The sequence below is a fragment of the Pseudorasbora parva genome, chromosome 1, assembly GCF_024679245.1.
Source record: "Pseudorasbora parva isolate DD20220531a chromosome 1, ASM2467924v1, whole genome shotgun sequence".
Lineage (NCBI taxonomy): Eukaryota > Metazoa > Chordata > Actinopteri > Cypriniformes > Gobionidae > Pseudorasbora > Pseudorasbora parva.
This window is the reverse complement of record NC_090172.1, coordinates 46027320-46049056: the sequence shown is the minus strand read 5'-3', so window position 1 is coordinate 46049056 and position 21737 is coordinate 46027320. Positions and strand designations below refer to the sequence as shown.

At 38.4% G+C, this 21737-nt stretch overlaps 1 protein-coding gene across 17 annotated transcripts in view; it reads left to right on the top strand.

Annotated features, from left to right (window-relative positions):
- plekha7b (pleckstrin homology domain containing, family A member 7b) overlaps positions 1-21737 on the top strand; it is a 142436-nt gene that overhangs the window by 104892 nt on the left and 15807 nt on the right. For 10 of the 17 annotated variants that reach the window (XR_010904956.1, XR_010904957.1, XM_067442923.1 and 7 more), the window contains 13 exons: positions 6889-7326; positions 8229-8763; positions 13202-13285; positions 13530-13655; positions 14619-14735; positions 16913-16981; positions 17830-17910; positions 18569-18718; positions 18896-18997; positions 20217-20382; positions 20488-20642; positions 20734-20925; positions 21025-21127. Coding sequence is in view for 15 of the 17 variants with exons in the window: in XM_067442923.1 (XP_067299024.1) it covers positions 6889-7326; positions 8229-8763; positions 13202-13285; positions 13530-13655; positions 14619-14735; positions 16913-16981; positions 17830-17910; positions 18569-18718; positions 18896-18997; positions 20217-20382; positions 20488-20642; positions 20734-20925; positions 21025-21127 (2318 nt within the window). In the remaining 2 variants the exon portion in view is untranslated. The remainder of the gene's footprint in view (positions 1-6888; positions 7327-8228; positions 8764-13201; positions 13286-13529; positions 13656-14618; positions 14736-16912; positions 16982-17829; positions 17911-18568; positions 18719-18895; positions 18998-20216; positions 20383-20487; positions 20643-20733; positions 20926-21024; positions 21128-21737) is intronic. The other 7 variants (XM_067442935.1, XM_067442932.1, XM_067442922.1 and 4 more) reach the window with 6 other exon arrangements.

Below are 21737 nucleotides of genomic sequence, written 5' to 3'. Positions count from 1 at the left end.
GTCAGGCTAGAACTAACCATGAACAGTTCAGTTGTTACTGTATTTGTTCATCTTAATGTTAGTTTAAAAAAACAGCGGATCATGGTTTGTGGCATTAACTAATGATAACAATATTTGAATAAAGTATTAATAAATGCTGAAATTAACATTAAAGGTCCCATTCTTCGCGTGTTTTCGAAGCTTTGATTATGTTTACTGTGTGCAATATAACATGAGTTCATGTTTCGCGTGTAAAAAAACACAGTATTTTTCACACAATTTACTTATCTGTACAGCGCCGTTTCCTCTGTCCTAAAAACGGCCTGATGATTTCCTTGTTCTATGAAGTCCCTCCTTCAGAAACACGTAACGAGTTCTGATTAGGCCAGCGCTTCCCATGTTGTGTTTGGACAGTAGCTTAGCGCACTTTGCCCGGAAGGGTCCCGCCTCTTACCATAACGGGGAGATGCAAGCGCTGAATGCGCGCTCTTCTCCACATGGGAGAGCAACAAGACCACGCCCCCTATTTTGCGTGTTCTTGTGGGCGGAGGGTTAGTCAACAAACAGTTCTAGTGACGTCATTGCATCCCTGCACTTCCTGCTGTAGTCCAAACCGGCCGTTCACTGTAGACTTTGAAAGGGAACTTCTGTTAAATAAAATATCTCGCTTTGCATTAAACTTTGAGCTTTATAATTTTACAGGTATTATTTATGCTCTAACAGCAACATTACACACTAACTAAAGTTTGAAAGATGGAATTGCAAAGAACGGAACCTTTAACAAAGAATAATTAATGCTTTATAAGTGCAGTTCATTATTAGTTCATGTTAATACATTTAACTAATGTTAACTAATGAAACTTATTGTAAAGTGTTACCATTATACATGCCAGGGCTGCATGGTTGAAGAAAAATTATATCACCCAATAATATTTTTAAGTCCTGCAAGCACGGTCTAGTCAAACCCCAATGGATTTTGTACTAACAAGTCCTCAAGTCCTTAGAAAGACCTTGTACTATTCTATCTCAGAAATATGACATAGTAAAAGGTTAAATACATTTATGAAAGCCGTTTCATGTTTTCTTTAAGAACTAGCTTAATATTTCAGACATTGCAAGTCTAGAAAAATGACCCAGTATATTATTAATTATTCACTCGACTTGCTCTTGAACCTCCTCTATTTAACCCTCATACTGTCACTTAATGTTTATATTAATGCTGGGCAACGATTAAAATGTTTAAACGTGATTAATCGCACAATTTTCTGTGATTTCTGTGATTTTTCTCTTGATTTCTGTGAACAAATAAGGTGCTTTTTTACAGCAGTTAAAAGTTAGTAACAGTTACAATATTTCTTGTAAATATCAACTTAAACATTAATTTAATCAAATTAAATTAAATTGGTGGTATATATTGATTCTGTAGTAATATTCTCATCAGTGTTCTATCAGCTTTTACATAGGCCTGCTTAAATCTGCATATTTGTGATATTCACCCCAGGGTGTTATTTAATTTTATAAAGGCCATTTAAAATCTTATTAAATGTATGCCTCATCTTTCATATTAAATTCTTACATTTGATTAATAAATTCAGTTATAATAGTAAAAACACTATATACTAAATAATTTAAACTGCAAAAAATACAGCTGCAGTAAATAATGTTATAAGATAGATGTTCTAAATAAAACATGCAATCATACTTTTAAACATACCCGCCAATAGGGGGCGGCAAGTGAGTCATTGAGTCGTTTATTAGTATGATTCATTCAAAACGCTGAATCATTTAGTCACAAAACACCGCGCTGAGTGTTGCTTTCCTCTGGAACTATTTTCGTTGGTGAAATCATGGGTGAAATGGAACAAAAAAGGTTGTTTGGATCTAAAATTAAAGTAACTTAATATTAATTAGGCTACTTGTTTATTGAACTAGGCTACACCATTCATGCTACACAATTCACGATTGCAAAGTCGACTTGGGTTATTAACAATATCATAAATCATAAATATCAACAACTACAAAAAACTTCCAGTATGTTTCTTCTGTGAGTTTATATTGCTGCTCAATTGTTTTGATTTCACCACGAATGTCTCTCACAAAGAGACAGGCAGCGTGAGCCTCAACGCGACTTGTTAACGCACCAGAGGTAGAGATACACTCATCAATCGCTGTTTACATTGAATATAATAAAAACAACAAAAAAATCTGAATCATTCTCGCATTTCTGGTTATTTTTATATTTTATTTGTCCACGACAAAGAATGTCAAGCCCTTGGCTTAGGCTATAGACAGCCCTGTATTCTCCTGTGACCAATGGTTTGTCTGTAATGTATGTGTATTCAGAGGCAGTGAGCAACGGCCTTTCAATATAATAATAAATAACTGTGTTAATACGCGATAAAATAATTGTCGGCGTTAATTAATAAATGCGTTAACGCACTAAAAACGCGTTAACTTGCCCAGCCCTAGTTTATATTCATAATCCTCTAATATTATAAATGTTTTTAACGTGGCCTTGTATTTCCTATTATTTCATGCACAACAAAAGGGAAGTTGTTTAACATTTAATCAATCTCACTGAGGCTGCCCAATGACATCATGACAGCCAACGATCACGGTTAAAGCTTGACTTTGTGCTGTATTCATTTCTTTCTCATGAGGCTGGCAACTCAAGTCCATGCAAAGGATGGTTATCTTTCAATGTGTAGTGTATACCAAATTTTGGACAAATCTGACCTGCAAATTCACACCAAATAAAGCACTTGAAGGGCTTGTTGCATTAAAACTGTAGATGTATGATGCGTTCTAGTGATATAGGGCTAGATTTTCTAACAGCATTCTAACAACTCTTTTGACATTAGCACTACTGTCTGGATTTACTAAAGACGCACAATGAAAAATTTGACCTGCAGCTGACCTTATTGTATATGCATTTGTAGGAGTTTCCCTTTCAGATGCAACATTTGTGGGAGGAGAGTATTTAAATTAATTAGGCAAGGTGATTTACTAAGGTTCTTGCTCGTCACTTTATTGGGAGTCGTAAACCAGACGCTAAATCGTATGGCGTTGGTCATTATGGAAATTATCAGGCTGTCTGTGTTCTTTAATTTCCACGTCATCACAGAATTCTTAGATCACACAGAACTTTTGTCTCCCATCTGCGCTTTTTTGGAATCATGCTAACGTTAATTTGCTTTAGTTTAGTAAATCTAGCCCATAAGGGTACAAAACACAAACAGTTTCTACCAATCTAATGATAATGTTGAGTACCTAGAGTAATATTGCATCCTTTATATCGCCAAAGAGTCTTTAGTTTTATCATATTTATAAAAGACCTATACGTTGTATGGATTCTTTCCGAAAACAGCCAAGCTCGTGAAGGCATGCCCCACACACACACACACACACGCACACACACGTTTTTATGACATAGGCATAATGGTTTTTATACTGTACAAACCATATTTTATATCCCCTTACGCTGCCCCTACCCCTAAACCTACCCATCACAGGAAACATTCTGCATTTTTACTTTCTAAAAAACCTCATCCTGAATGATTTATAAGCATTTTGAAAAGTGGGGACATGGCCAATGCCCTCATAATTCACCCTCTCCTTGTAATGTCATACCCCTGTCATTATACACTTTTGGGTCCTCATATGTCACAAAAACACACAAACACTCACACACACACACACACACACCCCAAACGCAAACAATACATAATGCCATTATCCCTGGATAACTTTCGATATACTATATGTTCATGTTGTTTACATTATATGCACTTGTGAAAACACACACATTTGATGCATTTTCACTCACTGCCTGCGGTGCGGCTCATGACCGAGAACAAACAAACACACTCGCAGAACTCCGTTGCTGCTCTGAAAAATAAAAATAAAAAATCTGCATCCAACTGTTTCCTTAAAGGGATAGCTCACCCAAAAATGAAAATGTCATGTTTATCTTCTTACATCCAATATGTAGGTGTTTGTTTCTTCAGTAGAATATAAATTAAGATTTTTTTAATTCCAACCGTTGCTGTGTGCCAGTCATAATGCATGTGAATGGGTAACAATTCTATCAGACAAAAAACATACTTATACAACATGCACAAAAACCCTGCTGCTCGTGACGACACACTGATGTCTTAAGACACGAACCGGTCGGTTTCTGTCAGAAACCGAAAAGTATTTGTTATTTTTTTTACTTTATATCTGGACGAATCTCATTTAGTGTTCCCATCCGTCATTACTTCTGCCGGAGAAGGTCAAACTGGCGCAATCATAGATATATATATGTGTTATGTAGATTCCTCATTCGACTGATCCGCGCAGGCACTAATGAAGAATCTATCTATGATTGCGCCGGTTTGCCCTTACTAGACGGAAGTAATAGCGGGTAAGTAGATTAGCATCACACTTTCATTTTTGGGTGAACTATCCCTTTAACGCTGGGTTCTTTAGAAAGCTGAACAAGTTAATTTTTTTAACTAGAAAGAAAAACACTTCTTTAGTAACATTTTTGTTTTCAGACCCCAAAATCAGCAATGCCGACGACTACTGTAACCCATACGAAGCTCGTTGATAGGCACGCTCTTGCTCTGGCTCTGGTTGATGTGTGCACGCGATCATCCTGGTGAAGTGCGCATACGAGCAATTCCGGCCTTTATGATGTCATACAGGGCCATACTCAAAATGTTTTTCCCCCCAAACTTTTTAGAATCCATTGGCACAGAAAGACTCCATCATATATGTCCAAGTCGTTTTTTGAAATTTTGGCCATGCTAAAAAATCCAACTCTTTAACAGTGTAAATAAGTCAGAATGCCTGAAATATTATTGAACACCCAACACCCACCCGCCTGAAGCTCACGTCTGATCCACAGATCAGGGGTAAAGCAAAAGCAGTGCGGTATTCTCACTCACCTGCTGCTTTTGTGCTTGTGCAGAGGCACAGTGCCATTCTTGTGTACACTTTGACACTGCAGCTCTGGGGAGGAGTATCACTGCGGCACGCTGCAGGCAGCTGACTGTGGGCCACCGTCCCAAACACTGCACTGAGACTGGGGAGTGATGCTAGTGTGCTGCCCCCATGCTCTTCCTTTACATGAGGGCAGAGAGGCTTTGTCCCTAGGGCTTTCCTTATTGCTGGGCTTTTATAGTGTACATAAAACAGAGGAGTAGGTGGTTAATACCCATGAAGGTGGTTTATAATGTTGTTTATGGTTGGTTGGACTAGTGTAGTGGCTGCATTTGTGCGCTTTGTAGGCAAAGACCTTTACAGATGCATGTGGATTGATGGCAGTGCTGCTAATCTTGCCATTCTGATGCCAGACCAGCACGTGTCTGATCAAGACGAGGGGGGAAATGTCAGTTAGCGCTGCTGTACTTTATTCTGTTTAATTGACCTTCTGCTATAGGCCCTTGGTTTATTTGAGGGAGATTTTGAATGTAAAATAACAGCCCCACCTAGGGATATATTCACAATATTGCATGTAAAGACTGCAGCTGTATGAATGTGATCTGTAGTGCTGATGCATTTCAGATCTCCTTTTGTTCCACTTGTAATTGTTCCATGAATGTGTTTTAAATATTGACTCTTAAGATCATTTCTTATTTTGATTCAGATTTATACAGATGACCACTGGGCTATAATAAAGCAAACAAGTAGGCTAACCGAAATTCAGTGTGCTAAATTTAACATTTTTATTAATTGTTAACTTTGTTAATTGCTATCCGGTCAAAATAGTCCAAACATACTAAATCAGGTTATGTCGCCTATCACCTGTTTCAAGGAATAGCTCATACAAAAATGATTATCATGATTTACTAATGGCTTTGTCTTCTAAACACAAAATATTTAGGGTTGTTGAATGCCCAAGCTGCTCTTTTCATGGAAAAAAAGACAGCGGTGACCACAGTTGTCAAACATATTTTCAAAGTTTCTTACATTTGTCTTGTTCCTCACAGAGTAATCATACCCAAGAAAACTGCTTTGATTATAATGTGAATAATTGATACATTGATAATAATAAGATAATTATCAAAACAATTATCAATTATTATATAATATTATATAGAACTGTTTCTTGATCACCAAATCGACATATTAGAATGATTTGTGAAGCATCATGTAGCACTAAAAACTGGCGTAATGCTGAAAATTCAGTTTTGCCATCAAAGGCTTTTTAAAATGTTAATGTAAATTTGTTATTTTAAATCATAATGATATTTTTCCACAATATTACTGTTAAATACAGCCTTGGTGAGCATTGCTTGGAGAGCCTTATTTCAAAAACATTAAAAATCCGAACTTTTGTGTATAAAATCTATTGTGCGAGATTTATATGAACTACTTTTATGATGCTTTTATGGTGCATTTTTGTCATTTTTGGAGCGTGACAGTCCCTGGTTCCCTCCTGGCCTCCTCTTTTATTCTGTAAAGAAAGCAGCTCAGACATTGTGCTAAATTTTTCTTTTGATATCCCATGAAAGAAAGAATGCCATATATGTTTAAAACACCATATTGCAATTAGGATTGAAATAGATTTAGTTAACTAGACAGTTAGTTCAAGGTCAGTTATCATCACAATAAGTTGTAGATTCATTAAGAATTCATTTAAAAGTCTAAGCTCATTTCTGTCCTTTTGCTTCTGTAAAAAGTCATCAGTTGACTTAACTTAAAGTGAGGAAACCCATTGCTCTAAGATTAAGTAAAAAAACTTTATGTGGAACGGGCAAGTTCACATAACTTAATTTTTTCAAATACATTCTTTTTTTTGTGTGGTAAAAGTCAAGTCAACTCATCACTTAGACCAAAAAAGTCTATTAAGTGACAGGCCATTTTGAAGGTTAAATATTAACTATATTTTCTGCTATTAAATAACTCCCTTTCATTTTACAGAGAGGCAGAAAGAAGCTCTAAACCTGAGCAGCACGCAGTCCCTCAGACCAACCATTTCGGCAGCAGCATCAAAAGCTCCTCCCAGACCGATGGCCTCCAGCAGACAGTGCATGTGGAGGTGGCAGAGCTGAGGCCGGAGCGAGACGGGGAGGAGTGCTATGTTTACAGCAAGGAAATATTAGAGGATCCTGTTAAAACCATTTCCCTTGGAGAGGTGGAGGGGCTTTCCCAATCAGGTGCACATTCTCGCCCGCCGTCCACGTTGCCCACTCACAGGAACGGGTTGTCCTCCTCAGGTGTGCCCCCTGATCAGAACGGGAACATGGTGTATAAGAGGGGTCTCGTCCCCCGTACAGACACAGAGAAAAAGGTACAAAGGAAAACCGCGCTGGCTCAGGTCGAGCACTGGGTGAAGGTGCAGAAAGGAGACCCCAAAAGGTACATTTTGTTTGTGTAGACACCCTTATTTGTGCTGTGGTAGGGACACAATGCTAGGAAACCATACAGCGTTATGTGTAATATGCTCATTAAATGATGTAACATTGAGAACTCGAGCCATTGTGGGATTCTATATTCATATGGGTTCTTTCTTATGAAGGAGCTCCCTCTAGCGGTTGCAGTTTAAAAACACACTAACTATTAAAGGGAATGTTTTGTGTTCAAAAGTTCTAGCAACCGCATTCTGGTTACTACTAAAAAAAGTTAACTCCTTCCGAAGTTTTTACATATATATATCTATATATATATTTTTTGTAGTATAATAATAATAATAATAATAATAATAACTAATAAACTATGTTTTCAAATATTATATTATTATTAATTATAATAATTTTAATTTGTTGTTTCAAATTAAATTACATTTACATTTTTGCGTTTACAAGAACTAACCTGTAGAACACGTTAAAAACATCTTTGTATTAAACACTTTGTTTTTTTTACACTGAAATTCATATCAGCAGTTTAGATTAAATATAAAATTTAGCAATATTAGATATCTATAACATTAAAATATGTTCTTAATTGTGTTATTTTATTAGTATAAATAATAATAATAATAGAAAGAATAATACATATTATATAATCAAATATTAGATAATAAAATATTAGTAACTATTATTATTATTTATTAACTATAAATTATTATTATTATTATTATTATTATTATTATTATTATTATTATTAAGTCATATTTTAATTTGCAGCTCAACCTGAATAAAAACATTTTAGGAACAAAGATTTGTTTTTTATATATATAAATATTGTGTACGTATTGCATATGTTTGCTAATTGACAGGGAGAAGGGCATCAATATTAACAGTAAAAAAACTTAATTTCAGCCATCCCGCTGCTGAGTACACCCTACCCAGACGGACACCTCCTCTCCAGCCTAAGTCCGTCATGATGGAGACGTACCAGTCGTTGCCAAAGACCACTCGCCACCACTCCGGAGGCAGTTCCCCCCCAGTGACCCGCAACCTACCTAGTGACTACAAGTATGCCCATGACCGTCTTAGTCACTTTCGGATGTCCACCGACGAGCGGATGGCCACTAAAGAAGGCATGGTGTGGCAGCTGTACGAGTGGCAGCAGCGCCAACAGTTCCGCCACGGAAGCCCCACGGCACCAATCTACACCGGGCCTGACTACATGGACACGTCTGGCTTCAGGGTCACTCTAGAAATGCCACGATCCATATCTGTGCCCCCATCACCATGTGACATGCCCACATCCGGGCACCCTTCCAAGTCCTTGTCCCCACGCAGGCCCCACACGCCCGCCGACAGAGTGACGGTGCGTCCCCTGGATGATTTTGCCACCGTGGACACACCCATTTTGGGTTCTCCCAGAGGAATATGTTCCCAGATCTCAAAGGTAGGGAATCTAGAGCAGTTCACATAATCTCACAATTTTAAATTAGTTGTGGCAAGTTCTTCTCTTTGTTCAGACCACAGGAGTCTTGACCACCAAAGGCGTGAAGGGTTATGGGAAAACTGATTTTCCCTCTACTCAGGCTTTGATTTGGACTTTGAGACAGGATTCACACAGTCTTCACTCAGGGTTTGACTCCCAGGTGGAGAGGGTGTGTCTAAAGGGAGCGTTTTTGTTTATGCGTATCGCCAAAGTTGCTTGTGTGACAAATAGTAGCATCTGCTGGCAACACCCCCCACATGAGAGCGCCGCTCCCAGTGCCACATTCACACGCGACTGCAGTCACAGGAACCTCTGTGCCTCTTACAAGTTAACATACTGTCACTACCATTCCTTCTCTGCATACGCTGGGACTCGTGTGAACTTACTAATTACATGCCTCCAACAGAAAGATTCACAGAAGCTGTCAGAAAACAGATAGAAAGAAAAACACAGCTTCAGTCGATGCGCAGGGAGACCACAAAGAACATCTCAGCGGGATCTAAAAATCTGAGACTACTAGTGAATGCTTTCATTATTGTTTCATTACATTATATATTATCGGTTTAACGGTTGACAACAATTATCAGCATAAATTAAGTGGGGAAATTAACATTTATTTTCAGATCTTTTATCACATATCTTTTGATTGTCCCCTTTTGCTTTACTTACAGCAGCATTTAAGCTGCACAATCTCCACAGGTTTGTTTAAAACCCTATGACCATGTTCTCCAGCATGATTTGAGAATGATTAAAAGATTAGATTTTTGATGTAGGAAATTATGAAGAAATTCGGCAAGGATGCATTAAATTGATCTTAACGCCCGTTTCACACATACTCCATTTGCAGTGCGTATGCGGTGCATATTTTTTTCCGGACCCATGTTAACAGATTACAGCTTTTACACTGCATGCGGATGCGGTCCGGCGATCCATTCCAGGAGCGGTGCGTATACAGCAGTGCATATACAGCAGTCTATTTTTTGCAGTGATGGATCGCAGAATTATAGTGATGCAAAAATCTAGTAATTTCACCACCGATGCATATCATTTGAATATAATTTACAATTCTTTTTGTAAAGTTTCAAAGTCATCACATGGCTTTTTTCCTTGGGTAAAGCAAGGAAATCAACATCTTACCAGGCATTTAGCTAATAGGAGACATAATGGATAGCACTCGTCCTTCCTCCTTTCTTGGAGGTGGAAAAACAACATTGTCTTTTGTAATGTTTGTGATTTTAACATTGATTATAACATATGTTTAAATGTTTTGCCACTTGCGTTGCCTGAGCAACCTAATATATAAACCTAAAGGCTATTAGCCTAGAAATCTAGACGCACCCTAGCGGCAGCAAATTTAATCTGCCCGCGAGTGTCGTCTAGCAACTCTCAATACCCTTCTGAGCTATTTTCGCCTAACTCTTGCCGGGCCAATCACATCGTGTATAGTCGGCGGGCGGGGCCATAATGACGACGGCCGAGTTGCGTTTGCGTGCTTCTAGTAAACACAGAAACTGGCGAACGGTGATCTTTCGACTCAGCTTTGACCGTGACACTGGAAGACTTGGAGTTAAGCTTTTCTCTGAGAAAAGAACAAAGAACGGCACTGAAGTCATTCTTAAAAAGGGAAGATGTGTTCGGAGTTTAGCCAACCGTATACGGCTAATGTTTAATCTATCAACGAGCTCCGTTTCACCTTCGTTGCTCTGGTTGGTTGTAGCGATATCCTATCGCGTGCAGAGGGAGTTTGAAAGACAACCGTTTATCCCGCCTCTCAGATTGAGCCCTGCCAATGGTGAGTTTCCTGACCAAACATTTTGATGTGGGTCTGGCTTGTCAGGCTAAAAGGCTATATAAGTATAAAGGAATTGGAAAAAAGGAATTGAATAAAACGTTGTTTATATTAAAGGGGGGGTGAAACACTCAGTTTCAGTCAATCTCATGTCAATCTTGAGTACCTATAGAGTAGTATTGCATCCTTCATATCTCCGAAAAGTCTTTAGTTTTATCATATTTATAAAAGAAATATGGGCTGTACCGAGTCTTTCCGGAAAAAACCGAGCGCCTGGAGGCGTATCGTGTGGGCGGAGCTAAAGAATGACAAGCGCGCAAAGCGGTGACGTCCTCAAGCGTGGAGAAACCCATCTATCTCAGCTAATACAGATAATGATCCACAATCAAATCTGAGGCTGAAATAAATTGAACAGGAGAAACGGCAACATCAGGATGTCCGTCTCTGTGGTATGTACTGTATTTAGGGGCCTTTGTGTGCAGTTTATGAGGACATGATTCGGTTTATGGACTATTGTATGTGACTAGACCTTAGAGGTAGCAAGCAAAACGGTTTTGCACGTCAGAGTCAGAATAGTGTAACGTTAAACAGAACAACAATGGAGTAACCGTTAGCGCATTTGAATGACGAAGCACGCGATCGTATCGTTTACTGATGTTTACTCATGCGACGGTAGCCAATAGCAGAGACATTTGAAGTTGATTTACTCACCGGCATCTTCCAAAGCAGGACCGCTCTGTCAAAAACACACTTCTTTGGTATGATTTGGTGAAGTCCTGTGACAGCAGTGACCGTGGAAATCCACTTTGCGACGCGACTGAAGCGATGCCTTTAAGCTTCCAGTCATTTCTGCGTTCAAATCGGTTCAAATGCAGCGCTGCCTTCCCGGAATGCTGTGCTGAAGCGTTGAAGTCGCTCGACGTCACCCATAGGAATAAAGTGGAGCGCGGCGCGACATAAGTGTTCACGGACGACTGGATCTGCACCTGAGAGACTGTTTACAGCGTGCATTTCCTCTCTCTCCCTCTAGTGACGCGCGCGCGCACCCTTCCGGGAGAAGAGCCCGTACAGCCCATACAAGGACCTTCCGCTCTATTTAACGTCAAGTAGACCCATACTCGAAAAAAACTCGCCGAAACTTGTGAGAAACCGGAAGGAGTATTTTTAACACAGAAATACTCCATCAAACGTCCAACATTAGTTTTTGAAACTTTGTCTATGTTTAGGATGGGAATCCAAGTCTTTAAAGGTGTAAAAAGCTCAGTATGCATGAAACAGCATTTCACCCCCCCTTTAATGCTTTTAAATGAGTAATCTATGAAAGAGTTTAAAAAAGTGGATTGCAATGATGACAAGCCATGTTCAGTAGCCTAACAACTTTTACATTTGAAATAAAAATAATGAACAAATGCTGTGTTTGTGGTGTACAACCACAGATCAGTTACGCGCTGCAAACGTGACATGTGAAAGCACAACAGCGCGGCTCCTGCATGGAGTATGTTTGAAACGGGCATTAAGCGAAGCTGTACTAAAGATATATTCTGACAATTCAGCTCTGCCATCACAAGAATAAATTATACTTTAAAATATATTCAAATAGAAAACAGTTATCTTAAATTATAAATCAAATAAATGCAGCCTTGGTGAGCATGAGACTCATTTCAAAAACATTAAAATCTTACTGACTCCAAACTTTTGAAAAGTAGTAGTGTACATAAAAATCATACATACAGTTTAATATAGAACTTTTTTTCTGCATTTCAATCACTTTTTTTGTCTTCACAAGTTTAATTAGTTCTGCAGTGTGAGTTTTTTCAAGTATTTGAGAACAAGAACATGTTTGTTTTTGAGATATACTTTCAATGAGTATGGATAAAATAAATACTGCAAGTATGAAAAGTAGTTTTAGATGAACTGTATCAGACTGCTGTCACTGCTTGACTTGTGAGGTCAACTCCTCAGCTGCAGAAGCCTGTCTATAGATGCATCTTAAACGCTAAAGTGTGTTTTGTAGAGTGGTTTATGGACCTCCACGGTGGATCACTAGAATGTGTTTGGATGCTAAGATTCGCCAAAGGCTAAGCAAAGCGCTCAATAAACCGCCTCAGCAATGGTCTCTTTCTTCTGATCTTGTATTTAAATAAAAAACCTATTATACAGCAAAAATGCAGTGCTGTGGGATTCGCATTGGGAACTAGAGTGGAGTCTAAACATTGGAGTCTACAGTGCTACCCTGCTGGTAGCAAACAAATGTTATTTTAAGAAAGCAGGTTGGAGATAATTTATGTGTAGTTAATTAAATCTCTTGTTGTTTGTGTCCTTTTGAGGTGCTATGATGGGCTTAGATGAGTAATTTTGTACGTTAAGCAAAACTGTCAAACCCTCAAAGCCCTGTGGCACATTTGAAATCAAACACACTTTCTTAACTGAAATAAACAGATAAATGAGAGAAATGTGTTCTGCTGAGCCCTAGTTTTGCTAAACTTTGAAACTGACTTTTAGTACTTTACTTAAATGTACAATATCCGTAAACAAAAAAAAAGAATTTTAGAATAGTGGACTGTGAATTTCTTCATTTTCACCATTTTGTATAATTTTGTGTCTTTGCAGACTTCGCAAATAGAAAGGAGATCTATGCCAACAATGGGCTACATCACACACACAGTCAGTGCACCAAGTCTGCATGGAAAAACGGTGAGACTTTTTTTCAGATTGAATCTCTAGGAACCACAGGGAAACAGAAGATCTTGTTGGTAGATTGCATTTCAGCCACGAGGAGCGTTTAGCGTTCAAGTTTTGAGAAAGTGATCTGAGATGTCGTTAAAGCCTGGCTGTTACTGTTCGCCACTCCTTTTGGCCAAATTTCTCAACATCTTACCGCCGCCCTGGTGGTCACCTCCTGAAGTGCTTTCTCTCCCGTCTCCCCGCTGTCCTGCAGCCGGAGGAGTTGACCCTGCTGCTCATCCAGCTCAGGAGACACCGGGCCAAGATGGCCAGCGTGCACAGCGACACATTCACACACCTGCAGAACCAGCACAACGGCCTCTCAGGCCCCAGTTTGCAGGTTAGAGGGTCACATTTCCCCCTCAACCCACCCTGAGCATATCATGCCCCCCTTTCCCTAACCCCCATTCTGTGCTCATCTTTACAGTCGTGCGCTGTTGGTTCTAGTTGTGATTGCGTTGGTTTGGTGTTAGCGCTCCGTTAGCATGGAGTCTGTGGTAGAACGTTACAGCTTGGGCTGCGCAATTTGACGTAACAGCCTGTTTTGTGTTTTTGAAGAACCTTTCCTCTGCATTTTGCTTTTTTTGGACTTTTGTAGTTTCTTCCTCTCTTGTATTTTGGATCCTCAGATTGCTTCTCGGATGTTAACAGCATGTTGCTTGTTGACTTGCCTGCATTCACATAATTGAATGTTGCCATGAACAAGAAACATATAAAAACATCTCTGGTTTACTTGTGCATATGAAATTGTAGCTATGAAATGTGTCAAAAAAGTACTCAGACATTAGTATAATCATTTGGTAGAACAGACATAAGCCGTGTCCCATTCCACTCTTGGTCTCTGTCGGTTACAGTGTTGCACACTAAAACGTAACTAGTATTCTACAACATTTACAGCATTATTGTAAAATACTTCATTGTGTACCGATTTATGCACTCTGTATAAGGGGTTCATTTAAAATGTTCTTAAATCACATTATTGCAAAAAATTCATGCTCTGAGTAAGTATAGACCTTTAGAATGAAGAAGCAAATCATATATTTTTCAATTAACGTGTGACACCTTCAACAGTGCATCAGTCTGAGTTCAAATTGGAGATAATAAAATTGTAAGTAACTATTTTGCTTGTTGTAAATAAAAACTATAAATAAAAATGGGTAATCACCCATAACATGCACTTGTACAATGTTTTATGATGTACCAGCGTTTAGGTTTACAGTGTCCATGAATATCAGTCTCACTCTTAAATGCTGTACTCTCAGCCATGAGTCATGTGACCTCTTTTTTCATTTCCCACTTTAAGGCAGATGACACTTACATCCAACTGAAGAAGGACCTGGAGTATCTAGACCTGAAGGTGGGCTTAAGTGGATCTGCCTTCACCTTCTTCCTCTGCCCATCTTCTCCCTCTCTCCTCAAGGCATAAATTCTTCCTGATTTATTCCCCCTCCTTATTCTCTGTAACAGCTGCTCTCCTCTCTAACCCTGAAGGATGTGTAGAGTGAATTTTGAAACCGATGATTAAATTTACATCAGTCAATATTCACAGAGAGCAATGTGTAATTTTAAGCTTTTACTGCTAAAAATCAGATTTTCTGCTGCAATTTAGCAATAAAAGTCTTGGAGGATGCATGGATATGATGACTAGTGATGTCTGCGAATGTTAAGAGTCCAGGAGGAGAGTTTGACAATTGAAGGTCAGATGGACGCTAGAATCTGATTCTGAATTGTCTTTCCTACTGTTTGTGCATCAGTTGCATTTAGGCATCATTTAGGCATCAGTTGTTTGTGGCATCAGTTGCATTTAGGGCTGCATGATATTGAAGAATGTGTGATATGCGGTAACTTGTTAACGGGTTAATTCACCCAAACATGAAAATTCCTATCATTAATTACTCACCCTCATGTCGTTCCAAACCCATTAGACCTTCGTTCATCTTTGGAGCACAAATTAAGATATTTTTGATGAAATCGAGAGCTTTCTGACCCCTCATAGATTGTAATGTAATTGCCACTTTCAAGGCCCAGAAAGGTAGTAAAGACATTGTTGAAATAGTCCATGTGGGAGCACGATCATTTGAATATACTCCAGGGTTTCTATGGATACAAAGCCATATGCTAATCGCTGAAGTAACCCTTTAAGAAAATGTAATGGCTCTTGCAGTTCAAAATGCTTACTGATGTCTGACGTCATCGTCAGGTACTCTTTTTCCTTAAGTTGAATACAGAAGGCGGTCTGCCCATTGATTTGCTTCAGAAGGCCTTTATTAATCCCCCAGTGGTGTGGAGCACGTTTATTAGGGATGGATGCACTTTTTTGGACTTCAAATTTGGGCTGACGTTTACTGCCATTATAAAGCTTGAATGAGCCAGGACATTTTTTAATACAACTCAAATTGTATCCGTGTGAAAGAGGAAAGTCATATACACTTATGATGGCTTGAGGGTGAATAAATCATGGGGTCATTTTCATTTTTGAGAGAACCATCCCTTTAAATTAAGCCATTGCAATATGCATGTCATAATTTGAACAATTTTCTGCATTTTGTTAAATTCAATATATTGTGCAGCCCTAGTAGCCTTCATAGCTCTTATATAGAGTTTCTCCACTTTGTCACAAACTTTATGGTCACCGGCTTTTCAGATCCTCTTTGATGTGAAGTGCATTACTTGCTTAAATTAATAATTCATATTTCAAATGTATATTTCCAATGTATGCCTAAATTTATACCCACAGTTCACAGAAACCCTTTTTATCTTCATTTCAAACAGATGAAAAGTATTGAACCTCTCATCTATTCGGTACACAGTGCGTTCTGTTTGTTTGTAAGGATGGTGTGTGCACAAAATGTGAGCACTTCATGCCTACACCTGCTTCAGTGATGTAATCTCCCCTGGACCGTTACCGTTGTGTGCCTCGCACATGATCTGTAGAGTCATACTCATATGCATGTGCTATTTTGACAGCAATTTTTTTTTTTTCAAGGACATCCAAGGTTGTTCTTTTGGTAAAATATCAATACAGCTCTGATGAGGGATTTCATAGAGATTGCATTATAATTGTGACCATTATGTGAAGGCTGTGCTTATTATTTCAGTGCAAACATTAAGCATCAAGGACTTATTCTAGAAACTAGAGTTTGAGGTTTTCTGTTAATGAGTGAACGTTTGCAGACAGCTGCTCTTACTTATGCAGTATCCTTTAGCTAACCCTTGTTTATCACAAAATGATTCACTCTCACATGGGTTCATGTCAAGTTCACTGCCGATGAAAGTATTGATACTTTGCCAAAGAAAGAGCAGCCCTTTGGGTGGATCGTTGCGGCTATCCCCAAATACCCCAATTGCTATTTGTTCGTAAACACATCTCCGAGCTTCCAAAAACAGTGTTGGTTTGTTTTGTTATGCTTTGTTTTTTTTGTTCATCATCTTTCAGTTTGCCAAAGCACAGCTAGTTTACATGATTTCACCAAGCTTATGTCAATAGAATGTGTAGTCTTGTTTGTTGCTTGATCGATGGAAGCTTACAGCCTCATAGTCTTGATGCTGATGCTAATGTTGTTGCAAGTGTATGAGCTTTTTGCCTTTTGTCAACAGGTAACTGGACGAGACGCTCTTAAAGATCGACAGCCTCGGCCTGTTAAAATAGCTGAAAGTGACATAGATGTAAGTTCCCTTCTCTCTTTATTAATGCCCACTTTCTGATCCCCGTCTTCCCTTTCATTCTCCCTGTTTGCTTTTCACAAAAGCTGTTACTCGAGCCTGAATTTGTGCTAGTAAACACAGGCATTGGAGCAAGGCGGCTGTGCGCGCTGTGGGGAGAAACGAGCTCTCTGTGTCAAGAAGAAATTGAAATTATTGACGAGGGATTTTTATATTCGATGCTCAATTTAAAGGGAAAAATACATGCAATGGGAGTTTTATACTTAGGGCTGGTGAATTTTTCAGTTAGATTTTTTTTTTGTATTCCAGTGCTCCCACTGTTTTTCAGTTGATTGGAGGTAAATAATCTGGAAGTCCTGGCTTTTCATCATTAACATTGTTTCAGTTTAACAATTTATACGAATTTTGTTGGTGGATTTATCTGTGTGATGAATATTTAATGCTGTTAAAACAACAATATGTGGCTGTAAAATAATAACACAACAGCTTAATAATTAATCGGAGGGAATGATAAACAGAGTGGAGAATAAACAGGCAGTGTGAAGAAGACTGTAAACAAGACACTTCTGCAGCTTCCGTCTCTCTCGCACGCGCACACGTACCCTGTAACCCATTTTTCACTGAGAAAATGCTGTTTGTTTCTGCAAATAATGACAGCAAAATTGTCTTGGGTGCATGGAGTTTATGCTAATGATTATCTTCAATAGTTGGAAATGTTGAATATGGAATAGTGGAAGAATGTATTCTGTCGGCCCTCTTTTTGATATGTTTGTATACTTTAATGGATTCAGTTCAGTCATGCCTTCTGTTTGGTGACCATGTTTTATTGCTGCTTGTGATCGTCTCCCCAGGTAAAACTTAGTAGGTTATGCGAGCAAGACAAGATCCTGCAGGAGCTGGAGGTCAGGATATGCACACTCAAGGAAGATAAGGTACTTTGTGTTTTTTCCCTCATCCAAGTTCCATATTGCAAACCATATATCGAATAGTGTATCAACTGAATGCTGAAAGGTCGACAGTTTTCAGTGGGGGCTGCAAGATTATGACGGAAATCATAATTGTCATTTTATGTCAAGTTAGTATGCTACCGATCAAAAGTTTGGGGCCAGATTTTGTTTTAAGAAATTAATACTTTTTTTCAACAAGGATGCATTAAATTGATCTTAAGCGACAGTAAAGACATTTATAATATTACTTTTCATCAAAGAATCCTGGAAAAAAAGTGTTGTGTTTCCATGAATATATTAAGCAATAATGAGCGCAAGTGACTTTAAAAAACATTTTTGTTTTGTTTTAAATATAACAGACCCCTAAAGCAGTTGTTGGTCTTGAAGATCTATTTCTACTTGATCTAACCCTTTAAAATGACTTTTGCTGTTGTAACCTAATATAGTCAGATTTACTCAGCCATATTAAATAACCAGTTTTAGATTTCATTTTAGATTTCATTAGGTCAAAATTTGCTTCATCACAGAAGAAGACTATAATTATGCAGCCCTAATGTCCAACCTGATGTCTCGGCTCCCTAGAGCTAGTTCTTTTTCTTTTTAACTTCTATTTGCATTCTCTTCTGTTTCTCACCTTATCTAGGACAAGCTCGAGTCAGTTCTGGATGTTTCCCATCAGCAGATGGAACAGTACCATGACCAGCCCGCCCATGCAGAAAAGATCGCCTATCAACAGAAGCTGTTACGGGAGGATGTGGTCCACATCAGGGCGGACATCTCACAGGTGTCCACGGTGAGGGGAGGGCACATACCCGTGTCCATAAACTGACAGAAGACTCAAGAATATCAATGCAATGCAATACTAATATCATATTAAGCTATTATACTGAGACTGAAAATAATTCAGTGCAATGCTAATATCAGCTCATTGCCTTAGATCTGAGGCTCGCTTTTGTTCTGTGTTAAACAGGAGATGGAGAACGCTTGGGCAGAGTACAACCACTTGGAGAGAGATGTGGACAGACTGCGTTCAGCCCTTCAAGACCAGATGACCCACAGTGCTCTCTCTCAGGTCAGACTCAGAAGAAAAGGACACCAAGCTGTTTAAACTCTTTTCAAAATGTCTTTCTTTGCTTAAACTCAAAATTATATTCCAGCTTTTATCTGTTTAATGCATGCTTCCAAACTAAAGTATCAATACTGCTTGAGCAGCAGAGTGTATCAAAAGATGTTAAACCATGTCAGCCTCCTTTTCTATTCAGCATGCACCTCTCAGTCCGGTAATTGATAGAGAAAGAACAAAGTGATGAAAGAGATATGGTGCTCTCGGAGCCAGAGTGAAGATCTAATGTCAGTTTTTGATCAGTGTGATAGAGCCGTAAGAACAAGGCATACAGTGTCTAAGATTATTGATTTCTCAAGTGTTTGTGTGAGAGCTCACATAGACACAGTCAATAAATTATGGCTTGTTCTGAAAATACAAATAAGAGAAAATCCTATCCTTTCTTCAGTGCCCCTTTGAGCTCTAAATTTGCCTCTTAGAAAATCAAAGACAAGCCTCAGGGTCGTCATATTTTTTTTAACAGTGATCACAGCGTTAAGAAAGTACTTCTATTCTATTCTATTCTATTCTATTCTATTCTATTCTATTCTATTCTATTCTATTCTATTCTATTCTATTCTATTCTATTCTATTCTATTCTATTCTATTCTATTCTATTCATTCTATTCTATTCATTATATTCATTATATTAATTATATTCTTTAGCTGTTGGCTAATTTTAATTTTTCTGTTTCTGTTTATTATATTATATTATATTATATTATATTATATTATATTATATTATATTATATTATATTATATTATAAATCATATAAATTATATTATATTTATTTGATCTGAATACGGAAAGATGTTCATTTTCAATATTCTATATACTCGAATAGCGTAACCTTGCATTTATAGATTCTGATATTCATTTATGTTATATATATATATATATATATATATATTATTGATTATATATACTATATATATATTTATTTGTCTATTTAGATTCATTTAAGTTGTGTGTGTGTGTATATAGTATGAAATAATATATTCTGTTTTATATAATTATTTAAGTAAATGTAATGCATATAATTATGTACTGCAGCAGTATACACAATAGTCTGTCCTGTTTCAGGTTCTTATAGTTACTCTTTTATTCAGTTTAATCAATATAATCCATACAAATCAATACAATTAGTTTTATTTTATCCAAAATGATTAATTCTGTGCTACTCTGCAGCATGAGAAATCTCAGCTGAGGAAGGAGCTGTGGCGGATAGAGGACGTGCTTGCAGGCCTGAGCTCCAGCAAAGCCAACTACAGAGTGACCATTGACTCTGTGCAGAATCCAGGTGAGAGCGGGTCCCTTCCTGCCATCACCCCCATGCACTGGAACACAGATCGAGGTACTGAGGTCAAACATCACCACACGAAACTCTGCTTTACTTCACACAGATGCTGCTGATAATCATACATGTGTTTTTTTGCTTTGTGATGTTGACGTAACCCAGAGAGGAAACTCGTGCCTTCAGCGTCATTGTCCGCAGTGCCTTCACTCTCTGCAAGCCCATCAATGGGTGAACTGAAAGCTGCCCAATCCAGTCCCCATCTCAGCCCGGTGCAGTCTACCCAGCAGCCCCTGCAGCTCTCGCACAAGCAAAAATGGGTGAGTGAACGAGTGAGTGAAACAATGTAATCAAGATACTTCTTTAGTCTATTTGTCTTTATTTATGGATGTTTTATTTATACATATACAGCCTGAGGAAGATGCTCCACCCAGACCCCCCCTCCCTCACCTCTACAGCCCAGATGAACACCCCCCAGCTGTGCCTCCTCTCCCCAAAGAGACCTCGGTCATCCGCCACACATCAGTCCGGGGGCTGAAGCGACAGTCTGATGAGCGGAAACGTGACCGTGAGATCGGGCAGTACACTAATGGAGATCATAAGGTTTGTTACACTCAACAGTACCCGGATTAGGTCAGCTGTCACCTGTGCTATTGGTTAAATGTTTTTATTGTTCTGAGCTTTATTCTTCTGGGACTGTAGGTTGAGATACGGGCATTCCTCAGTGAGCCTGAACTGCTGGCAGTTGGTGGACAAATGGGGGGCTTGAGCCGTGAAAGTGGCTACCAAACTCTACCAAACAGAGGTACACACAAAACTGCACATGACAGCCACAGTCAGGCTCAGGTTCGCACAGCAGTACCACACTCGCTAAAAAGGGAATGTGAGGTTTGGTTCACGTATTGTAAAACACAGTACAGTTAACTGCTGATGTGAAAACATTCTGTAAGTAGTATTTTTAATTATTAATTAATTATTATGTATATTTGCTTTGTAGCCTGTGGAGGTGCTTCCCAACTTCTATAATTCCCAATTGGAGAATTTTGACAAATTCTGCAAGTGTGGAAATATAGGTTAATGCATTTAGGCTACATAAGATGCTGTGAATGTGAATTCAGTCTTAACATTACGAAGGAGCCAAAAATGTGAACAATATAATTTCCACCACTATTAATTTCTTCAAAGAATGCTGTTAAACACGATAAACAATTTGAGATGTGATCAACAAAATGGTAAACAATTGTTACAGAATTTTCCTGAGCGATAGTTCCGTTCAAAATTTTGGGGTTAGTATTAGTAAGATATAATCTTAAAGATATTAGTACTTTTATTCTGTAAGGATGCATTCAATCGATCAAAGTGACATTTAAGACTTTTACATTGACAAAATATAAAATCTATTTCAATGCTTGTTT